The sequence below is a fragment of the Asparagus officinalis genome, chromosome 6, assembly GCF_001876935.1.
Source record: "Asparagus officinalis chromosome 6, Aspof.V1, whole genome shotgun sequence".
Lineage (NCBI taxonomy): Eukaryota > Viridiplantae > Streptophyta > Magnoliopsida > Asparagales > Asparagaceae > Asparagus > Asparagus officinalis.
The window spans coordinates 1,672,432-1,685,335 of record NC_033799.1 but is presented as its reverse complement, the minus strand read 5'-3'; the positions used below and the strand labels follow the sequence as shown (position 1 = coordinate 1,685,335).

General features: G+C 36.3%; 2 protein-coding genes across 2 annotated transcripts; both read right to left on the bottom strand.

The window, feature by feature from the left end:
• LOC109844994 (uncharacterized protein At4g15545-like) lies at positions 101–7,017 on the bottom strand. The gene is made up of 10 exons (XM_020414178.1): positions 6,683–7,017; positions 6,519–6,587; positions 5,538–5,591; positions 5,336–5,402; positions 5,103–5,174; positions 4,750–5,013; positions 1,375–1,420; positions 1,180–1,258; positions 920–1,056; positions 101–566 (listed from the first exon to the last, which is right to left on the bottom strand). Exons 1-9 carry the CDS (start codon positions 6,950–6,952, stop codon positions 964–966), a joined length of 1,014 nt encoding a protein of 337 aa, XP_020269767.1. The 5' UTR covers positions 6,953–7,017; the 3' UTR covers positions 101–566; positions 920–963.
• LOC109846454 (pentatricopeptide repeat-containing protein At4g19440, chloroplastic-like) lies at positions 7,511–12,139 on the bottom strand. The gene is made up of 4 exons (XM_020415689.1): positions 10,865–12,139; positions 9,837–10,794; positions 9,687–9,747; positions 7,511–7,935 (listed from the first exon to the last, which is right to left on the bottom strand). The coding sequence occupies exons 1-2, from the start codon at positions 12,047–12,049 to the stop codon at positions 10,099–10,101; spliced, it is 1,881 nt and encodes a 626-aa protein (XP_020271278.1). The 5' UTR covers positions 12,050–12,139; the 3' UTR covers positions 7,511–7,935; positions 9,687–9,747; positions 9,837–10,098.

Here is a 12,904-nt window from a genome sequence, read left to right as displayed (position 1 = left end):
CCCCCCCCCCACCCACCCACCCAAAAAAAAAACAAAAAAAAACAAAAAAACAACAAAACCCCCGCGAAAAAAAACCCCTATCAAAAAGAAAATCGCTGTGTTTGTGCACATGCGAACCAATTGAAGATAAATACTAGAACATATTGTAGACAACAATTACTATAAACATGAAGAGATAACTTGCACCAAGAAACAACTACTCATTCCCATTAGCAATGCCTCAGACTGGGGACAAGTTTAAGACCTTAAATGAGGGAGAAAGCCAATTAATTAAATTGATTTACAACCTTAATCACGGTCGTGAAGGCCAAGGACTTCAACAGCAAAAACAGCATTGTGGGCCACGCTTTATAAACAAAAGACACAATTGAGATGTCATTCTGATCTGAGCACATTGCACCTGCTTGTTTTTAGCTCTTATTATGATTCCAAGAAACAACATTTAGGCTGTAACTTGATGGTTACTCATGCTGTAGCCCAATTCTGATGATTTTTCAAATGGCGTGTAAATTCTGTCCAGTTACCATCTCTCTTCTGTCAGCTTTTATTCCAGTATTTTGGGCCACCTGCAAGTTCAACAAAACGGCAGTTAATTCTTATTTTGTTATATAGATGAATGCTGCCATTATTACTAGTCTGGCACCGTGTAATCAAACTGCAAATTGGAAAATATCGAGCATCGGATGCAGGACATTTACTATAAGCCAGTTTCCCTTTCAATATAATTATCACGACAGAACTTAAACCTATGAAAGTAGCAGGCCAATCTTTGATCTCAAGAGTTCAGATCTCAGATCATTTCTATAGAAACTGAAATTCATCAATTCACTTGTCATCAGATTCTTAATTGACCCTTTGCCTCACAGAATACCTTTTAAACAAAATACCTGTAGAGCAGAAAGTTGAAAAGAATGCATACCAATTGCAATTTTGTGTATCCCCAGTAATGCATCAAGTATAAATCTAAGTTAGGTTGCGATTAAGCAGCCGCTGGAAGGATATATAGAGATCATTGTTATCTGCACCCAATATCTTTTCTGCTTTCTCCAAAGTTTCCTGCATTAAAAGCAAATTACAGGATAACATGTTACCTTGAAAGGAATAACCGCAAATTCAATAGTAATATCTGAAAATTCTGCCCACCAAATCTTCATTCGTAGAGCAAGCAATACTTCTTACCTCACGTGACTGTCTGTGAGCATTGAGCTCTTTAATATTGGCTAAAAATGCTCCAAATTGTTCATATGAGAGACGAGTCCTGAATCCAAAAGAAATTTGTATTATTAAATAGGCAATAACTAGTAATATGGGCATAGCTATCTCGTGAAGTTGTTTTTCTTCGAGAAGTAAAACTCTCGGAAAATATTTACCAACCTAACTTGACGGAAGAACTCTTTTCCATCTATTCGAGGAGCACGTCCTGAGAAAGTAATAACTCGTATGAAGCAACCAATAATACACTCATTCATAAACAATAGCTATTTTGATAGTCCATGGTGGATGAAAGCAAAGTGTACGTGCAAAAATATCAAACTTCGTCTAGGGATGGAACCCTTCTGTACATATGTGTGCAGTAAATTAGACTTCAGCTAGACTAGATTAGCCCAGATATTCTACATGAAAAGGAATAATAAGCATCTGATGCATGGTTGACATTAGCTTATGTCTTGTCCTATCTTGACTAGTATTAGTATCTAGACCCTGGAACCAGGTATATTATGGTAAGTATTGAATTAAACTGACAGCTAATAGATGCTAACCACAGTATTACTATATACTAGTTCTTGTGCACGTGCAATGCACGTGGTTAAATATCAAAATTATTATTTTTTTGTTTATTTTCTTACTATAAAATAAGTCAGATTCATTTTGAATTAAAATCTATAAACATGGTTTGTTACATTTTCCATAAATTTTATTTAAATATTTTTAAATATTTTATGAAATAGATGATTAATTTTGAAAATATCTTCGGGCTAGGAATAAATAACTAAAAAGTTTGCAAGGGAAGATAGGGTAACATAGTACATTCTTAAGAATTATTAATCTTTATTTAGTTTGTTTATAATGATAGGATCTCATTATTAACTAACTACAATGCTTAGTACATTATTTTTTTGTTGAATGCTCAAGGCAGGCAAAGAACCCATGTGAGTCCTCATCGCAATGAATGTTATACAATTTAAGTACAAAGGAGATGGAGAATGGTGTAGTTTGTGAGGGGAAACTCCAGCAGCTTAATTTGATATGTAGATATATAATAGATAGAGATGGAGAATGATGGTTTTGAAAATAGTGGGTGGGTGTGGGTAATTAATATGGTTTTTTTATGGTTTTCTTCGTTCATTTTCAAGATATCTGTAGTCCTGTGGATATATATATATATATATATATAATATATATATATATATATATATATATATATATATATATATATATATATATATATATATATATATATATATATACTTTGTGATCTAATAAAACATACAATATAAGTAATTGCTTTAAAATAATCTAATCTAATCTAATACGAAGAAAATAGATGAAAATGATGTGAAAATTGTTGCAATTTCATAATTCATAATTTTTAAAAACCTAATCTAATCTAATCTAATAAGAAGAAAATAACAAAATCACATATATGTTGAGGGAGATAAAAGTACTATGAAAATTGTTGCAATTTCTAATCTGAAAAAAATCAAACATACAATATAATTAATTGCTTTAAAATAATCTAATCTAATCTAATCTAATAAGAAGAAAATAGATGAAAGTGCTGTAAAATTTTTTGATATTTCTTGATATGAAAAAAAAAATCAAATATACAATATAATTAATTGCTTTAAAATAATCTAATCTAATCTAATAAGAAGAAAATAACAAAGACAAATACATATAGAAGGAGATAAAAGTGCTACGAAAATTGTTGTAGTTTCTTGGCATATAAACATTGGTATGTGATGTTGCATGTGAGAGAAAAATAATTGTAAATAGAGTTCTATTTAAATAATAATAGTATAATTAAACTTTAAAACTAATTATGTAGTATCGTGAACTACTTGAATTTTAGTTGGTGAGAGATCGCCAAGTTGTGTCTCTTTAATTTTGTTTGGTAGATTTTGCAAATACTCCGTCCACATTATGCACATTTGTAGGTCTGCGTTGTTTTGGGGTTCGACCTATGCAGCAGACATTATTTGACTCACTAATTTGTTTGGTTTTTGTATATACGCCATTCATCTTGTATATATTTATAAATTTGGCATTTAATAAATTCATTTAGGTTTATATTTTAATTTAAACTATATCATTATCTTCATACTATGTATATCCAATAAGAATTCATCAATTTATCAACTTACTCTTACTTAATGGATTAATTTGAATTTCAATGGTTTTTTTGTCTACCAAAAGATTTTCCCGAACTCGTGCTTTTAAAGAGAGTATGATATGATTGATTTGACCTAGTATTTGTTATGTGAAGAGTGGGAGAGGGGGGACCTGGGAAAGAGATTATACACGGAGTGAAATGAAACAGATGGACGTTGGAGGGGTTTGTGATAATTTGTTGGATGTATCAAGAGGAGCTCACTTGTCAAAAGTGTTAATACACGAAAAGAAGCTTTCCAAACTGCTGATTTTCTTCTTTATGAAATGTTTCCATTAGAAGAACATCAAATTTTCACTCCTTAGAATATCTAAGTTTTGTGGAGACCACTTAAGGTAGAATTAGAGAAGTGTGAACTATTTTCTATCTTGGTATGTGTATCTTTGCCACTATAACCTATTAAAGTTCGAATAAAACATTTTATCTATGCCTTTATATAAGTGCACATAAACACCAAGTTATTGTTAACAATTTGATTATATAACGATTAATTTATTAATTTAATTAGAGTTACATAATTAACTATTTCAATTTTTATTTAAAACCACTCTAGATGAGATATAAACGTTATATGTAGCTAACAAGCACTAAAAATGTTTAATTATAATCTTATACTATTAAAAATCTAATGTTTAATATAATTTTGTACTATTATAATCTAATTGGAGTTGCATTATTACATAAATATTAATTCCTATAATATATTAAAACATCATACACTTGATAATCTAATACTATTATAATAATTGATTTATTCATTTAATAATCTTAAGAATAGCTATACTATAGTATAAACACTTAATTAATTTGATTTAATAAGATTGGGAGTTATGATCATAGAGTAAATTGGTTAATTTCATGAAAGATGAAGGGTATTTAGATTGGGAGTTATGATCATAGAGTAAATTGGTTAATTTCATGAAAGATGAAGGGTATTTTTGGGAAATAAAAGTTTTTCTAGTACTCAGAGTAAATTGGTTAATTTCATGAAAGATGAAGGGTATTTTTGGGAAATAAAAGTTTTTCTAGTACTCCCTCTTTTAAAGGGAGAATGATTTGTGGCAGGATAGTCTAAGCAGTTTGCTTTTACCATTTCTGATTTCTGTCTATGTACATCATATCTGGAAATTGGGAATAAATTCATCAAAACGCCAGATAACTTTAATATTAGTTATTTTAACTTCTGGTCATCTATTTTATAGTCTTGCTTTTCAACTCCCGGTAAGTTTTAAGTAGATTCTCCTTTTTACTATTTCCGGCTAAAACGGTCATAGATATCTTAAATATTTTTAATGTTTCACTTTTGAGTCAGGGACTCCACAGTTCTACTACATGATATTCGGTTCGTGATTAGTAACCTGAAAGAGAGAGACCAGTAGGAGGTGAGGATGATGTAGACGACTGCTGACTTGAAGTTGACGTATTCAATGATGACACAAAAGAGTGAGCTTCAAAGCAAGACTTTGTTGGTGATGCAGAACCAGACCAGAACTTTGGTGATGAACCGGCAGTTGAAAAGCCCCTTGGGGAAACACTAGTTGATGCTATTGGCGTAGCAGCAGGAGTGAGTCGTGGAGTAATATATGGAGACACAGACAACTTATTTGCTGAAGACCCTGGACCTGTTGGCATATACAGATGTAACTAAAGTCACCTCCAGCAATCGATAGCGTTTAGCCTCCAACATATGGATGGTTAAATTAATACATACCTTGAATTGGGTCGCCAGTTTCTGTACATACACTGACAAGACCCAATCCTCTGCGGCTGATGGATGCCTCGTCTTCAATGATCAAAAAGCAATAATACCATTGAGGTATAATTATAGAACAGTCAGAAACAGAAACTTGTAAACATATAGAAAATAATATTTATAAAGAATTTCGTTTAAAAATAGATAGAGGCAAACTACTAATCGATTGGAAAATAATGCTGTTGATATACCTTGCCACGAAGAAATTCTGGAAGTGGATTGATCACTGGTTTCCATATCAACTGATTCTGCTGGTTGCTGGGAGAAACACAATAGAGTAAGAAAAGAAGAAAATTTTATTTTTCTGGTAATGAATGGTTAGATAGAGAGGAATAATTCCAGAACAAGGGGTTTAGAAAATAAATTGAGAATTTCTAGATGGCTCAAACTTACAGATGAATTATCATCATTAAGAGATTGCATCAGTTGCCTCTTGAAAGTCTCCAACTATCAAACATGGGTTCAGTTGAACAATCCGAAACATGGATATCATCGTCAAGAATAACTTCAAATAATAAGATTGTAAAGATTTCAAAAAATAAAATAACATCACGATAAGGTATCGTAGCAGTCGTATCAAAGTATCAAGTGTTCATTCTGTGATTTCAAAGGCTGTTATTATTATACATTTGAAATATATATTCTTGAAACTATTTATGCATACATAATTTATTACATGCGCATCTGATTGACCAAAGCCGTTAACTTTAGACGCATGCCAGAAACCTGTTTTCCTATATTATGGTATTCACATGTGCTAACTGACTCCCTCAGGATCGACTAATCACCTACCTATCATCTGTCTACTTCAGAAGTATCTGTTGGCTGGTTGTGTCTGGAGGCAATCCTGCTGACCTATGTGTTTTGGTTCTCTTCTCTTGCTTAAGCTAGAATTCAGATGCATGGCATAAAGCTCTGTATGTCATGGCATTTTAACTAAAATAAGAAATACTCTAAACTCCGTTGATCTAGGTGCTGATGAATCATTAGCCTAAAGTCTGTTAGCCTAACTGCTGATGAACCATTACAAGTTGATCTAATTGCTGATGAATCATTACAAGTTGAAAAGAAGAATATATAGTATATAGTATATCTCAAACATACAGGATATCTGTAATTGCAAGGTTTTAATTGGTTAGATGCATGAAGAAACTAACTTATGAACTCGCATTCTTTTTCCCCCTTTTTTTATTTTTTATTTTTTTAAAAAATTGAAAAATCCTCGAATTTCTTGGGATTGCTAAAACTACGCGAAGAATTAAATTTTGCATAGTTCAACTCAGAACCTTGACTCATCAATCGCCAATCTCATGCATCAAAAAAGTAAACTTTATACCACTACAAAGGGTCTCAAAAGTAAAAGAAAACCCATACCTTTGAGAGATCTTTTCCCAATTTCTTGGAAGTAAGAGCCAGCGTATCTCGCTCCTTCATCAACTTCGCCTTCAAGGAAAAAAAAATCCAACCAAAATTAAAACAAAGAAAAAAATCAACTTCAAACCCAAAAAAAAAAACAAAAAATCCAAGAAAAATTCTACATTGTCTTCGAGAGCGATCCTGAGCCGCGCTTCGGAATCTCGAAACATCCGATCGAGCTCTGCAATCTGTTCTCGGAGGTCGGCGATCGTCCGATCCTTCTCTGAATTCTTCTGTCTTAGTCTCCCCGCCTCCGATTCGAGCTTGGAAACCCTAGACGCGATCGCCATGGACGTGATCCTGCGAGCGAGATCCAGTTGATCGTAAGGATCGGTTGGGATCACAGAGAGGATCTCGTCGGGGAGGTGGAAGTTCGAGCCATTTTGAGCCATAAACCCTAACCCTAGAAGAAAAAAATTTCTCACCCTTTTTTTTTCTTAATTTTGGAGAAAGGAGACGAAAAAAGAGGGAAGGAAAGGAAGTAGGTAGTTTCAGTCGGGTTTAGAAAGTTGATGTTTTACATATTAGTCCCTGTAGACTTGACATTTGCGAATGTATTATATTACAGGCTTCTCCCTCGAACACATTTTTCATTGTGATAAAGTAATCTGTGTATTGAAAGAACATTAGAGGAAATGATCCGTAACAGTGGACGGGCAAAACAAAAAATCGTGATTTTTTTTTATTACACCCCCAACTTTGTTCATCAAATGCACGAATAAAAAAAAACATGGTTTTTATAAAGAAATCATTTAAAAGTTGTCACCATGTTGTTGCATGATCTGATTATAATCGCAATTTCTGAAAAGATAATTGCATTTACGAGATGATCGCTGTTCATTATATCGCGGACACAGCGAAGAGGCTCATTGTGTCCTATTATGATAATGCAAACAGGCTCCAGCAGGCAGCAGCTGCGGCTTTCTAAAAATATTTGTATTATAATAAGATAACAGGAGTTATTAACAAGGACAACTAAGCAAAGATGCCTTCTAAATGATCACAACGTTGATTGCTTTGCTGGTCACTGATAGTTCCGTGAAGGCAATGATCTTCATACAACTTTAACGTGACACGGACTCCGTGTCTCCGTCACATCTTTAATGATCAACTAACTGTCAACCCACGTTTAATCGGTAAATATCAAGAATTACAGAAGTAGCTCGAGCTATGTGAGAAGTTTGAAAGAAATTGTTTTCGAAATCGGTACCCTGCTCGTCGTCGTCCGTTTGGGTGTCTCCGATCCTCATCCAGTTGAGGAATCAAGGTTGTCATGTTGTTAATCCCGTGTATATCAACAAATGAAGTTGAAGCTTGTGCAGGAATTACCTTTATTGCACCACTATCAGTTTGTACCCAGGGTTGAGGGAAATACCTGTCGAACTCCGAATCATGAAACATCTCGATAAAATCTGAATCTCTTCCTCTCTACTAACATATTCATAGAACAAGAATGATCTCTGAGCATATAAATAACAGAATTTATTTGACACATCAATAGTTCACAGATAATCATACGAGGAAATGACGAGACTTCCTCTTTTGGAGGAAAGCCTAAGAAGATTCATAGAGAACAGAACAGCAATTGACAAAATTAGATTAGTAGGTATCATCTTAAGCAATGAATTTGAGCAGTCATTCTGTTAATATCAGATGCATAATCAATCTCTAGATTTAGACCAAGTCGATTTGCTCAGATGAACATATTCTATTAAAAAACTGTGCAAAATATTGTCAACTATGACATATAGACAATCATTCATATACCTCCTCTTTTCACATTACAAAACATATATAGCCAATAAAGAATAAACAAATCAAGAATGAAAATGCAAAGTAATAGCTGGTACTTGACTCCCTTTTTCTAGGCTGAAAATATGAACCGTTGTTTATCAGCAGGCCATGGCGTAAAAGGCTGTACATATAAATTCCCAACTCAACTCATGCACGCATATGAGAAAGTGGGACGAAGTTCTCGGGGGCCAATTTCTGGGATCAGAAGAAATACAATTGTGAACTTTTTGTTACATGTGCATTGATGCGTATTCCACCAAAAGTTGTAGGAACTCTTTTCAATTAGCTAAGCACTATGTCACATTATGAATGTCAGGGACGGTTAGTCTGTGTCTCCGCCATTACCTGCCCCGTAACGAGAACATAATTAGGAAGGATAATACCAAAAAATAAAATAATCTGGAAAAGGGATTACGAGGCAAACTTTTGTACTAAAGGACGTAGAGATTTCCCAAATATAACTATGTAAGTGAAATACATTGAAACAATGAAGTAGAAGTATTTAATGAGATAAATTTAAATATCATCCAAATTATTTGTGATCAGATTGGTGGATTTTACGCATGCAAAGGCTAAACCAGGTGCCTGCTCAAGCTTTTGTAACTTCTTTCTTAGAACTTTCAAGGTCTGTAGATACTTTGTTCTTCCTATATTCATTCAGTTTACTAACACTCTTACTCTTAAATAAGTTCGAGCACTGCTGCTTCTTGGGGCTTAGTCTTTTGCATCTGCAATTATTCATACAGGATATCTGTCCTCTTATTAGTTTCTCTGACATGTTAGCCTACTTCATATGACTCTTAGCCTCTTGCACCTTCATTAACATATTCATTCCACAGTTAGTCCTACTATGCTTGTTTGTCATTCAAGATATTCTACTCTCTTTCTTTTTTTTTTCTTTTTTTTTGGGGGGGGGAGACCACCCACATTGTAGACATCGTTAGTTGCTTAGGGTGATTAGCAATCGTACATGTTATATTGTTATCAATTAATTTAGACATGAAGAGACTAATGCCAGTGTACTGTATACTGAGAAGTTTACTGCTGGACCGAGCTATTCAATTCTGTCTCTCTAAGAAGGCAAATGAACCAAATTGATGTAAATTACATCAGGTTTGGACACAGGTATCAAACATCTCGCTATTCACCGTTTTGGTAAAGATATGATAGGAGACTGAACTGTGGAGCTTGCATAAGAAACAGAAACCTACCAACTATATAGGATAAAATAGAGAATCTCACATGCTTCTGATTGAAACAAAACAGAAATTGAATATTAACAGTGAAAAAGAAAAGGAAAGAAAAATCTCTAACTGTATTGTGCATTTGTACCTTGAATCTTGAAAAAGCCGCCATACCATGAAACAAGCACTCTTTCACAGGAATTATTAAACTGCAAGCAAAAGGTCACAGAAACTGGTAAATTTTATGATTTATTTGAATATAGTCAGAATATTAACAGTATGGTCAGAAGTGTATCACCTGCAAGCACACGTGTCCAGAAATTATGAATAGCAATCATCTTTACCATCAAAATAGCATTTCAACAGCACATGAGCCGAAGGCTCCCCACTAGTTTTAAGGGGCATGAGTAACTAAGCTCAAGTCACACTCTTGGGGCGATGGCAAGGCCAAAAAATGCTCCAGCGTGTTAAATCATGCAGAACATTTACAAGCTTATTCATGACGTAGTTGTTCAAGAATAGTTTGTGTTCAGTAGAAATCATGAAAACAGCTCAATATGCTAAGTCCCACCATCATCATTCATGGTGCCCCGTAATGTAGAAGCAGCTTCCTTTCTATGCCTAACAGAAGACATCCCATCAACTAAAGTAGTATATGAAACCTCATCCAACACCAACCCTCTTTCAGACATCTGATCAGATATCTTAAAGGCCTCGTCCATCCTACCTTCACTGGAAAATCCAGACATCAATGTGTTATAAGTGATCCGGTCAGGATCAACACCATTAGCCACCATCTCATCTAAAAGCTTAGTTGCTTCACTCTGATTCCCGATTTTACAGTAACCTTGCATCAAGGCAGTGTAAGTAATCTTATTTGGTCTTAAACCACCTGCACACATTTCCTCAAAGATATTGCGTGCTTCGTTCATCTTGCCTATCTTACAATAGCCATCAATCAGGATGGTATAGCATATTACATTCATTTGCAAACGACTTTCTCTCATTTCATTAAGGACAATTTTAGCTTCTTCTACTTGACCAACACTGCATAGCCCATGCATAAGGGCAGAATAGGTTACTGCTGTTGGAGAAACGCCTCTGGTTTTCATTTCAGCAACAATGTTAAAAGCCTCTATAATATTACAACCTCTGCAGTGCCCTTGGAGAAGTGAATTATAGATAACAACATTGGGCTCTAAGCCCGAGTTCCCTAACTCATCAAAATAGATTTTTGCCTTACCAACTTCTTTAGCCTTGCAATAACCATCTATTATCGTACTAAAAGTGTAAAGGTCTGGTTTCAAATCCTCTTTCTTCAAGAGCCTTGCAATAACCATCTATTATCGTACTAAAAGTGTAAAGGTCTGGTTTCAAATCCTCTTTCTTCAACTCATTCCAAAGTGCAGCAGCCTCTTCCATTCTGCCCAAATCGCATAAGCCCCGCATCAGGGTATTGTATGTGCATATATCAGGCTTTATACCTTTTTTAACCATCTCCTCCCGAAGCAGAAGCCCTCTTTCAATTTGCTTTTCTTTGCATGATCCCAATATCAAAGTATTATACGTTATCTTGTCCAGAGTCACTCCCTTCTCAAGCATCATTTTGAGAAGACCAACAGCCTTTTTCATATTTCCGGACTCACAAAGACCATGAATCAGTGTGTTCGAAGTGATAGTGCTCACACCAAAGCCTTTCTCCAACATTCTATCCCAAACATCAATCGCGTCCTGATGCTTACCATTCTTGCACAATTCTTCAACCATCATTGTCAGTATGGAATCTTGCGGTCGTAAATTTCTAAACAACATCTCCTTAAAAAGCCTCACGGCCGAATCTAACCTCTTCTCCTCCTTCACAAGCCAAACAATAACCAAACTAAACAAACCTGCATTCACCTCAATCCTCTCTGTCAACATCTCTTGCAACAAAATCTCTGCCTGGCTCATCTCGCCAGCTTTACAATAGCCTCTAGCAATAACATTACACGTAACTGAATTTGGCCTCAACCCTTTCGACAACATCTCATCCCTCAACCTCAAAGCCTCCTCGAACCGTCCCATTCTACAATGCCCATCAATCAAACTATTATACACAAACTCATTCGCCACAATCCCCTTTCCCTTCATCTCCTCCAAAACAACACCCACATCCCCAAATCTATCCAATTTAACCAACCCGTTAATCAAAATCCCGTAAGTAACAATGCTACCCTTCAAACCATCTCTACCCATCTTCACCTTCAACTCGAATGCCTTATCAACCATCCCCTTCTTACAAAACCCATCCATTATTGCATTGTACGTGATCACACCAGGCTTCACTCCTTCCCTCTCCATCTCCTTACAAAACCCATCCATTATTGCATTGTACGTGATCACACCAGGCTTCACTCCTTCCCTCTCCATCTCCTCAAACAACCCCAACGCCTCCTCAACCCTCCTACACTTACACAACCCATCAATGATCGGCGTGTACGAGTATACATCCGGGCTCACAAATTTTCGCATTTCATCAAACACTTGGCGTGCATTATCAATCTTACTGAGTTTCACTAAAGAAGATATCAGCACATTACAAGTTTTCACTGACGGGCATACTCCAAAGCTGATGAAAGACCTGAAAGCGATCAGAGCGCGGGTTAAGCCGTCGCATTTGAACTGGGTGCAGCACAAGTGCAGCAGGAGGTCGGGACACGTGTCGGCGACCGAGCGGACGAGGTCAGGAAACGGGCGGCTGGGATCGTCGATGAGGCGAATGAGGTGTAGGCGGGCGGCGGCGAGGAGGTTGGAGGAGAGGAGAGAGTTGAGGAGGAGAGAGTGAGATTTTAGGGACACTTGGAAGTGCGATCCAACGGCTGAGATCAATCGGAGGAAGGGTTTGGGCTTGATGGACGGCCTGATTTGATCAAGGAGATGGTCGAGGCGGTCGGAGGTGAGATGGGAGAGGGTGCGGGATAAGAGGCGAGGGGTCCGGGGTCGGTCGGGAGCGATAGTAGGAGGGTGAGTCTCGTGGAACGCAGGAGAGAGGGTTGACGTGGCCGGATGGTACTGGGCGGGGGACGGTGGAGGAACGGATAGCAGCGAGCAGCCGGACGGGGGCGGGCGTTTTCATGAGGTTTTTGGGTTGGCGCCGCCCCCGGCGAAATGAAGGAGAGAGCTTTGAAGAAGAAAGACTGGGGTCTGTGGGGGATTGAATCTGGACCGTTGGATTTCGGGTATCGGAGGGGGAGAAGGTGGATCCGAAAACGTTGGAGGGTTTTGGGCCAAGAGTTTTCAGTTAGTTGAGAGGTTTTAGATCTGAATCAGTGTTTAATAAATGAAACACAATATTTTCTTAACAAATGCAAAATAAATTTTTTTTTT